Source organism: Alosa pseudoharengus, unplaced genomic scaffold (assembly GCF_046254945.1).
Source record: "Alosa pseudoharengus isolate Yale_2024_CS ecotype anadromous, Long Island Sound unplaced genomic scaffold, YU_APseudo_1.1 YU_APseudo_1.1_scf_13, whole genome shotgun sequence".
In the NCBI taxonomy this organism is placed as follows: Eukaryota; Metazoa; Chordata; class Actinopteri; order Clupeiformes; family Clupeidae; genus Alosa; species Alosa pseudoharengus.
In genome coordinates, this window is record NW_027468598.1 from 5620738 (window position 1) to 5641529 (window position 20792).

Sequence of the window (20792 nt, forward strand, 5' to 3'; positions counted from 1 at the left end):
CAGCTACAATGCTACACCCTGGTGGCACAATTTTTAAAATGCTTAGTTCTCCTTTAGGTCCTCTGGGTAAACCTCTCTTCATGTTGTGAATGCTTCCATTGTGGGCTATTTGGCATGGGTGGTATGAATATATATGAGCATTGTGTGATTGACAATCATTGCATGTCTTGTAGGCTATTTGTGTCATGTGTTGGTGCAGGGGCATAACTTTATGTTTGTCCAGGTCAAGGGTCCTGCCCTGCAATGACAGCAGGCCTTCAAAGAACATAACCACCGTCATTTTATCATACTGCTGGGTCAAATATTAGGCCTAAATTCTTTCATAGAACCTAATATTTTGAGGGGGCCAAATGTCAGTTTCTTTCATACTGCTCCAGCATCCCTGATTATTCAAGCCGTTGCTTCTGTGTACAGCAGAGCAAAGAAGGTTCAGGTGACTCAGAGACACGTAATATTTGCACTTGTCACTAAGATTATGCTGGTTACTGCCTGTCCACACAAATGCAGTCTTTATCAGGACAATGTCCCCCTTATGCCTGCCAGACACCAACTGAGTATGCCTAGGTGTGTGGTTGGCAAACAACAGCTCTGTGAAATAGAAATTTTACCAAACAAAACAAACTCAAACTAAACTCTACTTCAACTCTAAAACTCTAAAACAATCAGTTGCACTGCACATGTTGAAGCATTGTCAGTTGCATTTCACCAACCTCTCCGCTAGGACGCTATCTGATCCTTTGTTCCCCCTTCCCCCCATCAAAATCTAGCCGTGACAGATATTTTCCCATCGCACCGATTTAACAAACACAGACCATGCACACTATGGAAATTCCTCCGTCGGCATACTTTAATGTAACGTTACCCCTAAAGGCTGCATTCTTGGATTCTCAACTTGTCTGACCTTCCATATCGGTGAGTCAAAATAACTATTTTGACAACATAAACAACAAATAAATGGAACAATATACGAACGCTGGGTGCTGGAATCAAGCTGTCCGACGCAGCAAGTAGCCTGTTCGCTGTTCAGCAGACCTTAGGGACAAACTGGAGTTATGTATATTTAAACTGGAATGGGACCTGGGTGCAATCAAGCTAAAAAAAAAATGTCGGATTTAGCTGAAAAACAAGAAGTCCTGAATTTGACTCAAAGCTAGTCACTGTGCGTTTATATCTAAAGCTGGGAAAGGATGCGGCCTTCTCCCAAATCCACAAGGATTGCTGCTGACTAGCTGATGTTAGCTAACATTGGCTAAATGGTACAGTGACATGTTTAAATGCCAATGTGAGTTGTCGCTGTTTTTCTTCCAGTTACGGTGTTCAGACAAATGCTATTGCAGAAGTATTCTTCGATTTAACAGTAACGTTATGTTTACTTGGCATGTATTGTGAATTATTTGCAAAATATCTCTCATCTAGCATGTTACCTATCCTATTGTAGCAACTAGCTTGCTTGACCTGCAAGGGTTATCATTATAGCTAATGTTAGCCAGCTGTTATGGCTGTTGTTGTAAAGTTGTTATTCATAGCTTAAGTGCAAATTCCACCGATAACAGCACTGCTTTTAGTGCTGAGAGACATTTAACATAACTGTGAATAACTCGTAGAACACGTGTGACAACAACTTGTCTGTAACTTGAGACAAGTCACTTTTCAATGTACCATTACTTATCTGCGTCCACCGTGTATGTGGACAGTGACTGTGGACAATGTAACTGATTTTTTTAAACCTTGTTTGTGTGTTGATATTGCGTTGCGGTTTCAAAATAACAGTTTCAGTTGATTGTGCTGTAACTTATATAAACGGTGGTTATAATAGGTGATAATTTCTGAACTAATAACCAAACCTATAAAGTCTGTAGGCTAACTGCTTTTACAAGACTGCAGTCATTTAATAATCCTTGACCATGACCAATGTAGCTAATGGCAATGTGCTACATTGCTGCTACCAGCAGGTAACGTTACAACCGAGCACCAATGGTTCAATACCCCATGAACTCCTAGCCTACACATCTAAGTATCAAGTAGCCTAATTATTAACTACCATTATGTCGCTTATTAGCCTAGGGCCCCAGATCATCACTGCATTAAACTTGTTTACCTTCTTTGATTTTGAAGAGCATGGATGACGCTCTACTTACACGGTGTTTCATTGTATTGTTATTTTACATGTACACATTTGCATTGACATCTGTAATGGGCATAAACACATATTTACTTGCAGCATAGATATCTGCTGGTGTTTGAATTGTCATTCATCACAAATGAATCTATAAAAAGAACCAAGATGATGGTAGTTTACCTATTAATAGATAGTTTCCTATACCTCAGAAATAGCATATGACTTAGCCTACTAATAGATTTCTGCCTTTGACAACCACTAGAACCAACTCTCCTTCAAAGCTGTTTAAAAAAAAAAAATCAAACAAAAACTGTAAAACCTAGTGGCTATCAGTGATTCCATAATGACCACCTGTGTTAAAGTAAACTTCCATTTACTGAATTTCTATGTAGTAAAGGTTAATGTTTTCATACCAGTTAGGCTCTTTTATACAGACTATCTCACTGCTATTTCCAGTGGACGGATTTGAATTTGCTAGTGTTTGTGACTATAAGTATTCTGCATGTTTAGAGGGTCGCAATGTTTCAGTTGGTGAAATTAGGCTAGTTCGTAGTAGTTTCTAGTTTTAGTTGGCAGGATTTGCTGTACTGCTGCTCCAACATTGTTATAGCCTTGTGTATACAATAGACCAAGGCTATATCTTTTCTATTTTTTAACGATCAGATCAAAAGGCAGTTGGATCACATGTATACGATGTTTTATGACACTGTAGACTTTAGTGCACTTTACCTTTTTTTACCTGATCCACAATCCACCCAGTTAACATCCACTGACACTGTGAAACTATTAAACATGAACAAGCGTATACCGTCTATTTCACTAAATTGAAAAAACTCAAAATGTTAATAATTTCTGTTGATAGGCTGGACATACAAGCAGTATAAACCAGACTGGGAACATCATTATTACATGTAGCCTAATCATAAAACAAATGGTTGCTTTTGTTTGGATGATATGAAACAACCCAAGAGATGTCCTTTTTCATTTTTAAAGTGCAGTATTTGGATTATTCCTGCATTAATCACAGCTGCTTTGCTCATGCAGGAAGTAGGCTAGAATTGCATCTGTTTTAATGCACCATTCCAAGTACAGACACAATTGAAGCTAGCCACTAGTAAGGTCCGAGGTCATGGTGTTCTTAAACATCCATAATTTACAGGTGTTAACAGGATGTCTTAGTACATAGCTAGGAGACCACCAAGTGGACCACTTTTGCTCCAGTGAGGCTACAGGACAACAGATCTGATTCAATATGCCACCAAGCTTAATAGAGCTTAAATGAGCTGAACCTGTACCACAATGCTGCTCATTTCAGGATCCATGGAGCGGTTATCGCTGACTGCACATGACACCAAGAGCACTGTAGGGCAGTATATTCATTTGATGGCGGATGTGTTTGTAGGCTACAAATATATATAGTGTGTTTGAAAAAAACCTCTTTATGCCCAATCAATAACTAACGATTGTATTAACTATAGAAACTGCAGTTTTGAATATTGTTCTCTTAAATATAGCTATGTCAACACTGCGCACTAATATGATAGATAGCATGAAGAATGGCATCTCTTTCAGAGCAACTGTGTGAACAATAGAAACCAATGAACCAATCATAATCCATCAAATTCCGTCATCATATTAAAACATGTTGATGTTGCTAGTGTGGGCAGGCCTTAAAGAGGCTTAGTGTAATTCTGTAGGATTCCACGTCTTGAATGCAGCCACACGGCACTATTCCATTAACATAGTGGATATTTAGCCAACACAAAGCATAAAAATTTTTGGCATTAAAGGTTGTATCAGCGATGGCGAGGTAAAGTCACTTCTGTTGACGTTCAAACAAAACAGAGCTAGCTCAGTACTCCCTCCCGTGCAATTGAAACTCTCCTGAACGCGCATCTCGTCGGTTATTGGTTGGAACACTTTATTTTGCCTTTGAGTGGTTGACAACACTTGTTGTTAGCAATTGTTTTTGTGTGCAGATCTCAGAGCCTAGGCTGCCTACAGAGACACGTTTTTTTGACAACCTGCTTATTGGGCGGGCAGCTAGTGTTAGGAAAGATTAGATGAATGTGATCATTTATGTTTGGGCCTTTTTTGGGCCTGCAATCCCTGATACAACCTTTAAATGTAAGTTGTTGTCTTCTTGGTCACATTTTGTTGCTATTTCTTGGTTAATTGTGAATGTTCTAAACTAAAAAAAACTACTTGTAGCACATTTAATGTCTGTTATCAACAGTCATTGCAAGGTACTATGTACAACCAAAAACCATGTGGAATGAAATATTATTAATTTGCACTGACATTACAGTTGGACAGTAAACCTGCTACTGATGAATATGCAGTGCTATTGAGTGAGAAGTATTGAGTGTCCATCTGAAAACAAAGGTTTTACAAGGCTGCCAAGCGCCTACGTTACCAACTGAATGTTTAATGAGATGCAAAACAGTTGTTCTTAGTTTTAGCTGGGACACTCAGACAAAGCCTTTTCACAAATGCCATATGTTGAACCTCATTATACCTTTTCCTCCAAAAAACACTGTATCTTCTTTACAAGCCTGGTCTGAGTTAAACATACTTCGCTCGGTATTGTTGGAGTCAGCATTGCACAATATAAAGGCAAAATACTGTTGAAATGAAGCCGTTGATGTAGCTGGGGCCTCCATGGAGATGAGGCTGGGTGGTGAGGTGGGGGTTATGGTTTGTTTGTAACCAGTTGGGGCCTGGCAGTGCCATGTGGGTTGTCCTGGGCTTTGCTGGCTGTATTGTTCAGCTGACCAGGGATTTCTCTCCCCAGCACTGCACAGTGGGGTGAGCTGGGGAGGGTGTGTGTGTGGGGGGGGGGGGGGTGTGACACCCAAACATCAAAGCACCGTAAACCAGTGAGCAAGAAAAATCAAGGTTCTTGACACATTATTTGTAGCCAACGTTTTCGTACGGTTTTGGATAGCAAGTCCAAAAGGTAATGCATTTTGCTGTCCACACTTTTCATGTCATTTGTCCTACAGCTTAGAAACATAATCAGTTGGACTCCTCTCAGATTTCTCCAGTTTTTCATTTTTCTTTTATTGATTTCAGCAGATTTGGACATGCTGTTCTTTCATACAGATATTACTTCTGTTAGTCATGAGAAATTGTTAATGTAGCCTCAAACACTAGTTTCCCTGACTTGATTACCATTAATCTGGCATCAACCTAATGTTGTTTGAGGTAAGCTGGGCTTCAGCCACTGCTAACAGGGATTAAGTGAAAGAGGTATGTGCTTGGCTTTTAACTGGCACCATGATTAATGGCATGCATCCATAGCTCCAATAACCCATTTAGCCCTGTGTGATCTTGCAAAACACACATTTCTGTCTTCACATAACTCTGTCTTGGTCTAGCTTATCTTGGTGTTTCACATCTGTCATTGTAGTGTTTTGTTTTCACTGAGGTATGGTTGTTACAGTTTATATCAAGGCATTGCTCTGATAAATCATGTATGTTGTTACGAGCTGCTTTTCAAAAGATTGCTCACCCGTGCCTCCTGGCTAATGTGTGACCTCACTCTCCTCCCCATTTATGTGCTAAGCCCACTCTGCTGTCCCAGAGGATGTACCCTGCTATTTGCTACTTCCCCCTACTTCTCCCTATGGCTAAGTTTGATAACTGCATCCTCCTATAAAAGTCTGCTAAATATCAGTCAACCTTTTAACTTTAAACGCTTGATTATTTCTGAGTTTTGTTTCTGATCAGCCATAGCTGTTTCACATTGTAAAAGAAACAACTTGGTTTTTTTAGGTTTGTGGCTGTTCTAAACAAGACAATTTCTCAGCAAAATGTAAGGATTGATATTTATCTCTTGCCATCCATTTGTAACATACTGGATACATGTTTCTGCATGCATGAAAGTCTATTGGACTGCCCTGCATGTGGGAAATGTTGTGAAAGTTGTACCCAGTGCATTAAAAGTTACAATAAGGGTCCAGTGCCTGCACAGTACACAAGTTCCAAGTTCCACATCCCACAGTGCAACAGCAGGCCCTCTGGGCATCACTCTTCTGACACTTTTGTCTCTCCCTCCAGGTGCTGAGGGGAAGTGGAGATGCTGATGCCCTGGCAGCGGAAGCTTGAAGACTCCGTTTGACACCGTCCCTCTGAACAAGGTCCCTCTCCAGCGGCTCCTCAACCTCAGCCAGAGTGGATGCAGCTGAAGAACAAGCAAAGGAAGAGAAAAAAAGCTGCCGGCTTCTCTCCCTCTCCGTCTGAGGGACTGCCATGCGCCTGGGACAATGAGAGGCTGAAAAGAGAGTGAGAGCGAGCGCTGAAAGCAGGAGCCTAGTGTGACAGAGCGAGAGAGGAAGTTGAGGCGCGAAAGAGAAGAGAAGTGAGTGAGAGAGGGAGACCGGGGAGAAACGGGAAACTCCTGCCACTGTGGTTCACTCGGTGCCAGTCAGTTGGACGAGCCAGCGCAGCGCAGCGGAGCCACACTATGACCAGTCTCTTCAGGCGCAGCAGCAGCAATGGGGGCTCTCGGAGCGGCTCGGGCCCGGGCGAGCTCAACAACAGCCGGCCGCCCCGCCAGGTGCGACGGCTGGAGTTCAACCAGGCCATGGAGGACTTCAAGACCATGTTCCCCAGCATGGACTACGAGGTGATCGAGTGCGTCCTGCGCTCCAACAGTGGAGCTGTGGACGCCACCATCGACCAGCTCTTGCAGATGAGCATTGATGGACAGGGCTCAGATGACAGTTCCGACTCTGATGACAGCATCCCACCAGAGGTCAGTATCTACTACTCACAACATTCCTGCTGGGCTACTGTTTGGTGCCCCATATGTACTAGTGTTTTTTTAAAAGCAGGAGTCATATGAATTTAAATTGACCCATATTAAGCCATGTAACATTCACTGGAATAACCACTACTTGAGGTATTGTTTGAAAACTGACATTGAGGTCTGAAAGCTAACTTTACCAACCTTGACTAGACCAAAGCCCTATGCCCTTGCTGTCCCTTGCTCACCCATTCGGGAGGTCTTTGTGACCTCACCCAAAATATCACTGCTCAGTGCTTAACAGGTAAACTGAACTTATTTTCCTCTCATGAGTTGTTGGACTAAACGGTGCAACTTATATCAACACAACACATAGTCATCAGTAGAATACATTCATCACTGCAATGTTTCATGTTTACCTTGAAGGGACACATGGATGCCTCCATTTCAGTAACAGCAATACAAAACAGACCTAAAACTGGAGTAGATGTACTGGTAGATGTAGTGCTGGTAACTATTGTACAAAACCAATGTTTCCCTCCAATCATAAAGAAGGCTACATTTGGAATGCTCTTTGTATAAAGTAACTGTTGTCAACTACACATTGTAGCAAAGTGTATATATTCATGATAAAGAGACTGCCCCTCTTTCTCAGGCCATGTTGTGTAATAGACTACAGGGATGTGTTTCTTTTATGAAGCGGTTATTCATATGCTGGTCTAAATAACTAAACTGCCTCATTGAGCTCTCCTACAGTGCAGACATTGGTCTGAAGAGAGCTAGTTTGTAGCAGATGTTGGGGAAAGTGTGCAGGTGTTTCTCACAGTACTAGTGGAGCATGTGGGGGTGTAGTGAGAATGGACAGACAAGTAGAGAAACAGGAAGGCTGAAGGAAAGGAGAGAGTGGAGATAAGGGGAAATGGTCAAGTGTGCTCCTAGCATCCTTGTGCTCTGAACGTCCCCCATCTGTCCCACCTCTGCATACCTGACCTGACACTCTTACGGTGGACACATGTGATTTAGCATGGAGCAGGAATAGACAGAGACTGTGTGAGGCATGAGTGTGGCATGAGTGTTCTAACAGCCCTTGGGTAAGAGGGCCTAATTCATGTCAGTTTTCTATATTGGTATAGTGCCATCCGCACTAGACATTGTGCCAGTGCCTGTTCCAGACCCCAAACTCAAGTAATGAAGGCAAAAGAAGGCAGGTCCAGGCGAGCAGAAGTGAAAGCGTAAAAAGGAGAATGTGGAGAGCACAGATGGGAATAGGAAAGAGCAGTGTAGTGGCCTAGACAAGAACAGATGAGTGGGTCTGAAGTCATGAGGAAGCAGTGCAGTCAAAGGCAAAAAAAACTGGCCACCACACTCAGCCTTCCTCTATCTCTTTGCATCTGTCACTCTCTCTCTCTCTCTCTCTCTCCTTCTATCCCCTTCTCAATCGCAGCTCAGCAGAGCACAGCTGGTTGCCTTTACCCTCCATCTCTCCAGTCAAGCATGCACTCCCAGTCAGTAATGGAAGTGCATATAAAGCCTCCCCTGCCAGACTCTATTAGTAGTCCACTGCAATAAGATGACTAGTTGGAAGTCAGCAGCATAGGTTTATTGACTTCTGAAAAGGCAGGTGAAGGGCATTGACGCAGTATGTCTAGCTTTTGTTAGTTATGGACACAAGCAAAAACATATCTTCCACTTTAATGGATTTTTTCTCTGTGTTTTGTGAAGCTGGAAAAAGCTGGGTAAAGCTGGTGATTAACCCAAGAGGAACATGTCATGTCTGTTTAATAGGATTTATCCACTGGGTACTACACTAATGTTTTTAAGGTATCACCACTTGTCTGTGCTCGTGAGGAAGCGCTGGTCGAATCTGACCGCTGTTTACATTTCCCTTTGACCCGTTCCCCAGATTTTAGAGAGGACTCTGGAGCCAGACAGCTCAGATGAGGAACCGCCTCCTGTCTACTCACCGCCCACTTACGACATGCACATCTATGACCGGAAGTACCCCGGCACTCCATACACACCCCCACCCAGGTACAGAGCCCTTATCATTGGTGGAATGAAATTCTAGGTCACGGTTGGAGTGAGATAATGGAATGAGAAATCCACTACACTGCCCCCTGCTGGAGGAGTTCAGAACTGCAGCTGTATGTCTAAAAATACATGAAATGTATTGCAATCAGAAATGTGTGAAAATGTATCATATTTCTATTCCTATGAACATCGTATCCCTGGAAGGTTTGAGGCCAGGCCCCCACCAGGTCACAGACAGGTTCGAAGTTATCGGAATTGGAATCCGCCGCTGCTTGGCAACCTCCCTGATGACTTCCTGCGAATACTCCCTCAGCAGATGGACAGCATCCAGGTATGTTTTTCCCAAACATTTAACACTGTAGTCTTTGTGTGCCTGAATGCTTTTCTCACGGTGGTAAACATAGAAGGGAGGATCAGAAGTGACCGCTAGAATTATTTCTGAACAGTTTTCTGAAGCTGATGGTGATTGTGGAACTATTTGAAATCAGGGCTAGATCTAGAGAATAGTTTTAGGGTGGCGTGCAGATCAGAGGGAGTGGCGAAATCCAAGATAGTTCTTCATGCATTTGCAGGCTCAATCATACTCATACCTGTTCACTTATATGAAACATACATGGTTAATATAGCCCAAGGTCATTGACTGTTAGCTTGTAAGGCATACTTCTTGTGCACTATAACTACTCCCTGACACCAACATTTGTTTAGAACAACAGTCTGGATGGGAAGCTATGGGCTGAACCATTTTTCAAGCACATTATGTATTGTAGAATTATTGTAGAATTCATATCAATGTATTGAGATTCGCTCGAAGCGTAACTTTTAGCATATTCTAATGAAAAATACTTTCATATGTGAAACTAGGGTGGCATTAGGGATGGCAAGACATTGTTTTAGGGTGACAGTTGCCAACCCATGACACCTTAATAGAACTGCCCCTGCTTAATAGTGTTGTACAGAGTTAATATGCATTTCAACAACTGCCTTATTTCTTACCCTCTCTCTTCTTCCCTCCTCTTTACTTGCCACCCTGTCTCTCTCCCTCTATCTGTCTTCCCCTACCCCCATCCAGAGATCTCAGAATAGCAGTCTGTCTCAGCCCTCCTGCTCTTCCTCACTCTCATCCGTGTCCCAGCATACAGCACCACCTAGTGGTGGGGAGGTTGCAGGGGGACCGTCATCCGAGCAGGACCGCAAACTGAAGCAGTACTTGGAGGATGAGCGCATTGCCCTCTTCCTGCAAAACGAGGAATTCATGAGGGAGCTACAGCGCAACCGCGAGTTCCTCATCGCTCTGGAGAGAGGTACAGAAAACACCACACACACACACATACAAGCAACAACCCCTCTCACACTTCTTTCTACACAGGAACTCATGTCACCTCTTCAAGCAACATACAAACATACACACTCTTATTTTTTATATCACCTTGGAAAGAGATAACTGATAGCAGCAATACATTTGCATACCAAAGTAAGTGTTCATAGTGAAAGTGCTCATCTTGTCATCTTGTGATATCCCTTGAGAGAAGCACTGAGCTGTAATACTCACATATAATGCTGATCCTTAAGTCTACGCTGACACTACATTAATCTCCTTCTTGCTTCTGTCAGGCTGAGGGGGAAGTGTTGATATTGACCATCTCTGAGGATGCTAGGAGCACTGAGGGCCAGTCATGCTCAATGTCAAAGGGCCCTCTTCCATTCTGCTTGGTCATGCAAGGATTGTGCCTTTACAGCCTCCTTACATGGCCCCACACTTCCTGTGCAGCCTCATATGCTCCACGCCACACAGTTTAGCTTCATTGACTTGCCATGCAGGTCAACAGCGGGAACTATTGACGTCCTGATTCCCTGTGCGACCAACAACAGCGTGAGGACGGGAATGAGCCAGGCAGTTCCTTCCCTAGCTGAAAGCTTCTCCCTGATCTTTTGCCTTCATCTCCACCCTCGCTGTAACATTGGCTTTCTCTTGTTTTAGATCGCTTGAAGTATGAATCAAAGAAATCCAAGTCCAATCATTCATCAGGTAGCATGGAGAATTCCACTGCAGGTAGATACCATGCATTTTGCTTCCTCACAGTCAAAGGCCTCTTTAGCCTACAGTGACAACTATATGCATGTTCATCCTTTTTTCTGTGGAAGAACAGACACAAGGCATTTGTGTGTTTTTGTGTGAAAAAGATTGAGATATTATCTATTTATCTTTGTATACTTCAAATTATTTAAGTAGCACATAAGCTGCATTATGATATTTGCTCACCATACGCAGTGTAATCTTTGCTGAAAGTTGATTCCTTCTCAGTGTCATCTTGGATCAGATGGTGACGAATATATATATATATATATATATACACATTATATATATATATATATATATATATATATATATATATATATATATATATATATATATATATATATATATAATGTGTAATATATATATATATATATATATATAGCTTGATCAATAACATAGACATGGCTAGCTTTGCTCAATGAATAAATCAATCCTTGTGTTTCATACTCAAAACTGAATATATGTAGTGAGAGAAAGAAGTAGCATCCAAACACTTGAAATCTCTTTTGGTTTACTTTGGTTTAATCGTTCATGCATGGATTTCATTCTGACATGTGCATCGTCTGTGCTCTGTGTAAACGTGTTTGTGTTGTCATGGCTCCTGGCTCTCCCCTGTAGGTGAGCATTTCACCTCCGGCTCTATGGAAGCTTGCACTGCTGTGTCTGATGATGCCATGTTTCGAGACAAGCTCAAACACATGGGGAAATGTAAGGTGCCCTCTGTAGAGCCACACAGTTAGCACACATATGACCTAATCCAAGTCATATTTACAATAGCCATACAACTGATCCAATGGCCTGCATTAAGCTGTTTTCTGTTCCATGTAGCCACTCGGAAGAAGCTGTTTGAAATTGCGAGGACCTTCTCTGAGAAGACAAAGAGGAGGAAGTCAAAAAGAAGAACACTACTTAAACACCATTCGTATCCTTTGCTCACAGCAGGTTTAGATCTAGTGTGCTGGAGTATATCCTAATGAGCTATGTTTCCAGTATATTCTACATATCAGTCATGTAGTACTAAAACTGATTGCTGGTAACTCTGCCGCTGGTTTGCTATTTTGAAAGCCCCTTTGTTCTACCCGAGACTCGTTTCCCCACCATCAAATAAGCAGAACAATACACCAGGAAAGACCTCATCACCATGCTCCCCCTAACCCAGAGGTTTTCTATCAGTGCTCCTGTGGTGGTCTGAGAAGGCATTGCAGGTGGCCCCTGACCATGTATTCAGTAATGTCTCTGTGTATCATTTTTAGAACATTTTCTGTACATTCATCTTAACCTCCTCGGGTCTGATTAGCCGCTCACACGGCTTCACAAAACACTGTATGAGTACCCAGGAATGATTCATGTTACCTACAGCAAACAGGAATTAAAGAAACAAGTAAAGAAAGAGTAGAAGTAAAGAAATGTAGTGCTCTTTGAAGAGATTGCTTTTCTCTTGACTGCATGCCAGACTCGGGACTGCTAACTCTACGGCTAACCTTCTGGATGATGTGGAGGGAAGTCCCTACGGTAAATGAGAATCAAATTGCTTTTATTCCAAAATTCTTATAAAAAAAATTATTTTGGAAAATGAGATGGTATTTTGTCTAAATTGCTCTGTTTTGTTTTGTTTGTGTGTGTGTGTGTGTGTGTGTGTGTGCACACGTGCAAATGTGTGCCAGAAGAAGATGGTCAGTTAAAAAAATTGGTCACTCAGGAAGAAGAGGAATCCCAGAAGGAGACAACGTCATGGTGAGTGTCCATATCAAACTTGATGTCAATAAAAATATCCTCATCTGGAACCCCCCCCCCCCCCCCCCCCCCCCAAACTTCTCTATACATGAGACCTGTCTTTGAGCGGTATCTGACTCCATGTTGGTCTTAATGGTACAAGCATAAGCTGCCTTTGGATAATAACTATTTTCTGTCTTGGGATGTTCTTATAGAAATTAGTACTAGTGCTAACACCTCGTTACATTTGTGTTTGTGACTACAGATTTGTGTAAGACATGTCACAAGATGGTAACCATGGCGAACAGGGGAGAACCTGGTCAACTGATGGCACGATCACCCTCTCCCCAACCCAGACCCCACCAGTCAAGGTTTGCCTGTGAGCCGCGAGCAGAAGGAAAGCAGACTCCATTCTAAGGCAGTCCTCCCACAGGCTTAGAATTATTGTTTAACTGCATATTACTATTATAATTACTGTATCATAACAATTTGTTAATATATGATTTTGTATGTATAAAAAAGAAAATTACTCATGCGTTTTTTCAGATCATTATTTTATAACTACTCCTTTGAAATCCCATTTACAGTGAAATGAACATCCGTAGTTAGATTTTTGTTTCTGTCCTTTTCTGTTTCATGCGTTGTAACCCTTGCTCATGTTGGTCTTTCCTTTGTTGGCAAAAAGAATGGCATTTAAGAAAAGGTTGAAGAGTTGAAAGCACACAGGTCAGGTCTGTCATTTAGAAGACATCCTTGCCAACAGCTGCCGTCTAAATCCGCATCTCGGTGTGTAGTAAATGATTGGGTATGAATTAGTAAGCTAGAGGGCCTCACTCCTGGGTCACTATTTGGGTACAACACATTGTTAATTCAGGATGTGGGTATGACATTGTGTAAGGATATATAAAGATATGATTGCAAAGCTACGCTGTACTTGCCCTTGCAGTTTACCAGAGATTGAGAGTTTTCTTTTGATTTCCTCTGCCCAAAGTTCAATGTTCTGCCAGTCTAAATCTTGAACTCATTTGTTATACACTGTTACCATATTAAGCATTTTTACTGGGGATACACCATGTTACAATTTCATCCCTTAAAACGAGTCACCAGTATGCCTTTTCAACCAGTTTACCTGTTGTTAATGCATTGAACTACTGGACATCTACATTTCGTAAAGAACTCTAATATTTTCTGATGTCTCAGCACTGGCGAGGATTGTTTTATTTGGGATAGCCCAGGTGTGTAACCAGGACTGCTGGTTTTCTGCGGGCATTGTTGAAGGGACGGACAGAGTCCAGTACCACTGATAAAGGCCAGAAAACAGGCTTAACAGCCAGTCCTAAACTCTGGGCCTCCGAGTGTTGCCTGAGAGATTTGAACCAAAACAAATCTCCTGCTTTGAACCACAGGGCACACATAGCTGATTTTAAAAACCACATGTGCTGAAGCGTTCTTTTCTCGGTGGCTTCGCTGCATTTCAAGTTTTCTGCCAGTAAACCTTTGTAAGATAGGTGAGTAGGAGTAGAATTCAACCGTGCACTGCCATATCTGTTATAAACATTTCTATCAAGTTCCCTTCAGACAAGAATTCATCCTGATACAAGAAAATGTAGTATTTATGATGCAAGGCTGTTTATTCAAAGTAACAGATTTGAAATTCACCAATAAAATGTATCAGATATGGATGTCTTTTGTATGTGTTTTACAAAGTTAAAGGAAAGCCTTTATCTCAGAAGCAAACACACTCAAGTGTTTGGAATGATCAATGTCTTGTTATTTGTAGGAGTCTTAATAGCCTACGAGACACATTTAGGCTGAGACAAGGTCTAAAGTAGTGAGCACCCTTGGTTTGCCTTTTCCCGAACCCAGTTTAAGCCATGTGTGTAACAATCCCAAATGTGTTTGCAATGTCGTGTGACGGAAAGTGACGAGAGGCTGGGTGCACGAAGCTACAGTATGTCCATTCTAGAGCTAAACATAGATGTGGAATGTCTGCACACTGACTTGGAAGTTATCTTTTGTCCTCTGTACTGGTAGTGTGTGGTAGATATTGACCTATACTGTGCTGTCAAAATCTGATCACATTTCATTCATGAAAGGGTACTTCATCCAGTTTTTGCATCTCTATGCTGTTACAAAATGAAGCAGAGGTTCCTAGGTATTGTTTACAAGCAACCAAAAATCATACATCTTGCCCTGTTTCAGTCAATTTTGGATGCTTTTCTGCTATTGAGAATAACAGCAATGTTGTTGATATTGATCTAGTTTCATTCATGTGCAGTGGTTTTGAGGCTTATATCACCTTAACCACAAATAGCAGTTGAAACCAGAAGATGGTGTTCCCACAACAATATGCCCATATAATATGTCTATACACATTTTACACATAAACATTATAGGTGCCAAGGAAACATGCAGAAAATGACAGATGAATAGCTTTGGCTTGTGGTCTTAGATCACAAATGTAGCCCACAGTTGATGTTTGGCAATGTTGGAGACTGTTCTCACATTGGTGTGGTATTGCCCAATGTGTTGCTTCCTCAGTCCCATAACCTTGTCAAATTGTGATCCTCTCAGGGAGATTTTTCCTTGCTTTCTTCCATGTGATTGTGTAAGCACAACCAGTAGAACGATTATCAGGACAGGATATTTTTCCAGAAGTTTCACCATGTTATACTAGATTTGCATATTTTAGTGTAATGAAATATGTGTGATAGAAAAAATGCTTTTACATGATGGGATGTCCAAAACAAAATATTTCCATGTCCTTTTCTCATTCAGAGGTGAATTATCAAGGTTGTTTTTTTTGTATGGAACATGGACAGCTACCCCACCTTTTTCCACCATTGTGTGTTCCTCCTGAATGTATACCGGTTTAAATGAAGAGGGCAAAATGACTCAAACAAGACTGCCACACGACTAAGGTTTATAATTGAGGGGAATGTACAGCCCTTTTTTGGCAAGGAACTTCAGTGGCTGTTTAAATCAGATTAGCTCCTTGTTTATATTTGAAATTTAACATGAGTTTTCTCAATTATTTACCATTAACTGTTATTAATGCAGAATATAGCTGTAAAATAAATTGACCTTTTTAGGCTGTTTGTGTGTGTGCGTGTGTTGGGGGGATTCATTTTGGGGAATGGTGGGTCTATGCCTGCCTTCAAAATTGGGTACCACTCCCATAAGTGATTGTAGTTTCCAGATGTGTTTTCTTACAAGTTAGTAGCTCTTGTAATAATAAAAAAATGTTGCTCCCTCCTTGACTTTGAGTCATCTTTTTAATCTTCTTTAGTAATTAGATGTTTTTGTAACATCATATTTGAAAATGTGCCATATTCATGGTGTAGGAGTAAAGTAGGCAGTATTGTAGTTTAGTGATGTTATGAGGAACAAACATAAATTGGTCTCAGGGTTTATTCTGTATGCAACAATCATTAATGCGTGTTTTGTTTTTAACATGATTTTATTTATGTTATGGCCTCAGGGATTATCAGTGCCTAATATCCCTTTCACCCAGCATTACAACATGACAAGATCACGAGGAAGCTGTTTTCCATTTTCATAACTCAAAACCCACCTTGTCTGAGCATGATTCTTCTTGACAAAAAAAAAGTGCTGCCTGATTACAATGTTGTTCACTGGGCTATGTCCCAGCTGTATAGGCTACATAAGACTGAACTACAGGGTTTATTGATCCTTCAATCCATACCTCAGATGGTCAGTTTCCCATACAAAGAGCACCTCAAACATACAACTTTAAGTCCAGGAAGCACTCTTCTTCAATTTTTTGAGATCCATACCTTGAGTTGAATTGAAATATAAAGAAAAGCATTATGATCGCATGCAACTTCATCATTCTGACTGAAGACATGTTAAATCAGAACAAAGAGATGGTTGATGTTTTAAAGATTAGTTTTCTGACCTACATGAGAGCTGATCTTTGGGATGTCTATTAAGCGAATTAGGGTTGAAGGTGGAAATAAATGTAGCAAAGGCATTTTCTGTATCATTGGAACCATCTTTTGATGTAGATTAAGAATGTCAGGTGCCTACAACTCCAACCAGAGAAATAAAAATGAGCTTTCAATGAACCAATAAACCAATATCATGTCTTAACATATTATATTTTCCAACATCTCCAAAGCTGGCTGAAGGACCTTTGCACACTTATTCACTACAAGGGCCTGATGAACTGATAAAGTACTCAATGTGGGGGTCAAAGGTCAAGGTCACATGTGGTTGCTCTTAAAGGTAAACTATGCAGTATTGGCAATTTCCTTACTGTTTTCTCGGTTTTGGCTTCTTTTTTGCTGGCTCTGTCATGACGAATGTCTGAGAAACTCCATCGCTACCTTTTTCTAGCCGGTGCCTGGCGTGTATGTGTATTTGAATGCAGTAAAGCAATTTGTTACACTCGTTATACTTCCTGACACTGAGGCCGTCGGCACGCCGGCCCACAGTTGCAAGGGTGGTTTTTCCGCTCACAGGCGCTAGGGGGAAGCGAGACGGCCACCATTCAACCCGAAAAAAGTAATATAACCATTCCAATGACTCTAAAGCTGTTAAATGAAGGTAAATTAAGCTAAAAAACTTGCATATTAAGCTAAAAAAACTGCATAGTGTGCCTTTAAAATACAGTATTTGGACAATATCTCCCAAAGAGGTGCAGGGATCTTCATCAAACTTACAGTAGAGCAGTTGAATACTATACAAATTAAAGGGACACCAGGCAAGCCTGATGCTTTTTCTCTACGAAACTCCCCCCCGCTTGGTCTGAAGCTCTTTTCCATTTCTTTGCGTCTTCCGTCAAGGGTTTTCGCTGCTTCTTCGCCGGCTCTACCATTATACACACGTTTGCAACAATCTCTAGCGTTTCGTTAGCCTGCCTCTGTGCTGTAAACTGATCCTGCTTCGGTCGGCGGGTAGGATGCACCGAACTTGCAAGTGGGATATTCTTCCTACAGGCAGTAGGGGCGGGCGAGAGAGCCTTCGTTCGCCCCGTAATGAGTCATTTAACCATATACCGACTTAAGAAGATGATTAATTAACACAAAAACGTTGCCTGGTGTCCCTTTAAATGCCAAATAACGTGAACTGAGCCACCTTCCTTCTTATTTTGTCACACCATAATTTGTAGTCCAGTCCTGTATTGCATATGAAAGTACACAGTGTTGTCCTCTAGCATTAAGGGAAAGGTCATTCAACCACCTAATCTATACATTTTCTTAAAGCCTACATCCTCTTGTGAGTTAACATGCGTTTAAACATGTCTTACCTTCCTCCATACCATTCTCAATACAAATCAACCCAATAAAATACAAATTCCAAAATGCTATTTTGTTTTGGAAAGATGTATTAAATACGTATCATAAACAGGCTACTGCTACTGTATGTAGGCTACTGATATGTTCTTGAGCATTAAAAGAAAGCAAATTCAAATTCGCTGCATATTTTTGAAAACACTTGTCATGAATTATGTGAATGTCCCATTTTCCTAAATCCTGTAGGCTATTGTATATTGGTGAACAAAGTGTGGCTGACACATTTTGGCATCAACCAAAGGGGTTTGTGTGTGTGTGTGTGTGTGTGTGTGTGGGGGGGGGGGGGGGGGGGGGGGTGCTAGGTTTGATGATGAGCTTTGAAGAGCTTTAAACTGCTGGGGCATTTATGTGAGTGACACACATGCACAACCTTGAGTAGGCTAGGCTATAATCGGGAGAGTAATGTCAAGTTTGATGAAAATGGCAATGTGGTTATCACAGAACAAAGACCTATTTCATTCTTATTCTTTCTATTTTATACACTATTTTATTTCTTAAACAAATTACTGTATATGAAGAGCCTTTCATTAGGATTCTAGATACTTAGGCCTATCCAAATACATAATACCCCACCTTGATTACAACTTTGTTATGGGAGAACATTTTTACATGTCATCAGTTTTTGAATAACTCAAAATCGTCCCCTTAGAATTATAGGGTTCTATCTACGTTCTGAGTAGTTCTGAGATATTGAGCTTCAAAGTCTTAGAATTCCATAGAGTTATACTGCTAAGTGGAACAAACCTCTTTAGATATAATGTCCAAAAATACATACAACTACAAGAAACACCTCACCTCATCTTCTTAAGGTGTCACAGAATAAGAATATGTAAATAACTCAATTTTGACAAAAATGTCAGATAGAACCTTATAATTCTAAGGGGACGAAATATCGAAATCGGTAGGTTATCAGCCTTCAAAATCTCATATTGGTTCTATAGGCGATGGAGACAAATTGACATACACAGACACACCAAATGCACACATCCACACAATTAGGCACACACACACACATACAGTACTCCAGAATGATTGGCACCTTTGGTAAAGTTGACTAAAAACAGGTATAAAAAATAAGGTATAAAAAATCTCATGAAGAAATAAATATTTTTAACAAAAACACGTTGCTCACAAATATTGGCACCCCTACAAAAATCTTATATACAAAACCTAACAGAAGCATTTTCCTATCTAATTTCAACTTATTTAAGTTAATCAGAGTGTCTTTGAACTTTCAGAAGTAGTTCATGACATTCTTTTTCACTAAGGTATGAAAATAAAGTGACACAGAGGCTAAATCCTCTAGTCATTTTTCAACATTGGAAAGACAAGAGAATACACTGCTCACTAAATCCTCAAATGGCTCCCATCAAATAAATGGGAATTTTGATCAAGGTACTCTATAATTGACAATGTTCAATCAGTGCAAAACCTCAGCTATTTCATCTAATGGGAATTATGCAATGCATTTAGCAATTATGACTGAGATACATACCATACTACCATAACACACCCAAAGCCAAAAATTTTAAATCAGATGTTGAAATATTTACCTTTGTAACATATTATATTGTCAGGTCCAAGGGGCGGGATAATCGGTTGTCTTTCAAATTCCCTCTGCACGCAATAGGACAGCGCTATGAGTCCCATGCGTTTTCCACCAGCGGCTAGTTGGCTAGTTCAAACTTTTGCCAACTTAATAAAAGCTTAACTCGTGTCAAACTGTTCGCCAACAGCAACATCTATCTTATTCGTTTTCAAGTAGCAGGGAATTCAAGCCAAACCGTTGCAACTCTGCCATCAATCATTATGTCAAGCCCGCCTAACGACTCTATACACGATTTGATTGGCCTGATAGAAGTTAAATTTTTTCGAGCTTACAAGCCAACGGAGAGTTGCTAGACTAGGCCTCCCTGGCAGCAAATGTAATTTGCTGCCGCTAGGGTGCGTCTAGATTTCTAGGCTAGAAAATGCCTATACATACAGTTAAAACAAGGATTAATAGGTTGTAATCAACTGGAAATGTGACAATGCTTGGACAAAGACCAATGGTTATCTTGCCCCACGCACATTATGGAGGATGGTAAGAAAGGCAAAAAATTCCATAAGAACCACTGTTTAAAAGTGACAAAAAAAGGTATCATCTTATCCCCCAAACAATTTTCAAAAGTGACCTCACTGCTAATAGATTATTTAGAGCTCATACCAGGTAAAGGCCTGTCCAGTCATTTAATTACCAATGTAAACGGCAGGAGTTACTGAATGTTACAGTGACTTTGTCTGGAAGTGTGGTTTATTGTCAGATGAAATGAAAAATGCGCTCTTTAGCTAGAAACACTTTAGGTGTGTTTGGTGTACTGTACATAGAAGAACGACTATACTGGAAAGAACCCCATACCTAATGAGAGTTATGGTGGAGGGGCTGTGCTATTGTGGGGCTGTTTTTATTCCCAAAGGCCTTAGGAACCTAATTACGGTGCATGGTATCATAAACACCAAGAAAAACCTGAACTGAGAAATCTGTCAATCTCTGCCAAGACATTAAATGTTGGTCATGATTGGATCAGTCATCAGGTCAATGAACCAAAGCAAACGTCCAGATCAAAACAAATATGGTTTACTGAACACAAAATCAAGCTTCGGTCATTACCATCTCAGTCCCCTGATCTAAACTCCATAGGAAAACAGTGGGGTGAGTCAAAGAGGAGAATGCACAAGTGTGGACCTAGGAATCTGGACAATCTGGGGAGATTAGGTAAAGACGAACGGCCTTAAATCCCTTGC

At 41.0% G+C, this 20792-nt stretch overlaps 1 protein-coding gene across 3 annotated transcripts; it reads left to right on the forward strand.

Moving 5' to 3' along the window:
* Positions 1–752: 752 nt before the first annotated feature.
* cuedc1b (CUE domain containing 1b) lies at positions 753–14368 on the forward strand. 3 transcript variants are annotated; one of them, XM_076281900.1, is made up of 11 exons: positions 753–912; positions 6182–6878; positions 8773–8900; positions 9105–9231; positions 9970–10201; positions 10879–10950; positions 11596–11685; positions 11806–11899; positions 12431–12489; positions 12642–12711; positions 12956–14368. In XM_076281900.1, coding segments are annotated over exons 2-11 (1164 nt in total). In that variant the 5' UTR covers positions 753–912; positions 6182–6587; the 3' UTR covers positions 12957–14368. The 3 variants fall into 3 exon arrangements, with proteins under 3 accessions (XP_076138015.1, XP_076138018.1, XP_076138017.1); XM_076281903.1 differs by having other exon boundaries at positions 12645–12711; XM_076281902.1 differs by lacking the exon at positions 753–912 and adding an exon at positions 997–1282.
* Positions 14369–20792: the final 6424 nt, after the last annotated feature.

Excerpts from the sequence above, each read along its gene's own strand:
- cuedc1b (XM_076281900.1), top strand. The coding sequence starts at position 6,588 with ATGACCAGTCTCTTCAGGCGCAGCAGCAGCAATGGGGGCTCTCGGAGC. Across the intron at positions 6,879-8,772 it reads ATGACAGCATCCCACCAGAG|ATTTTAGAGAGGACTCTGGA; the intron begins GTCAGTATCTAC and ends CCCGTTCCCCAG. Across the intron at positions 11,900-12,430 it reads ACACTACTTAAACACCATTC|ACTCGGGACTGCTAACTCTA; the intron begins GTATCCTTTGCT and ends ACTGCATGCCAG.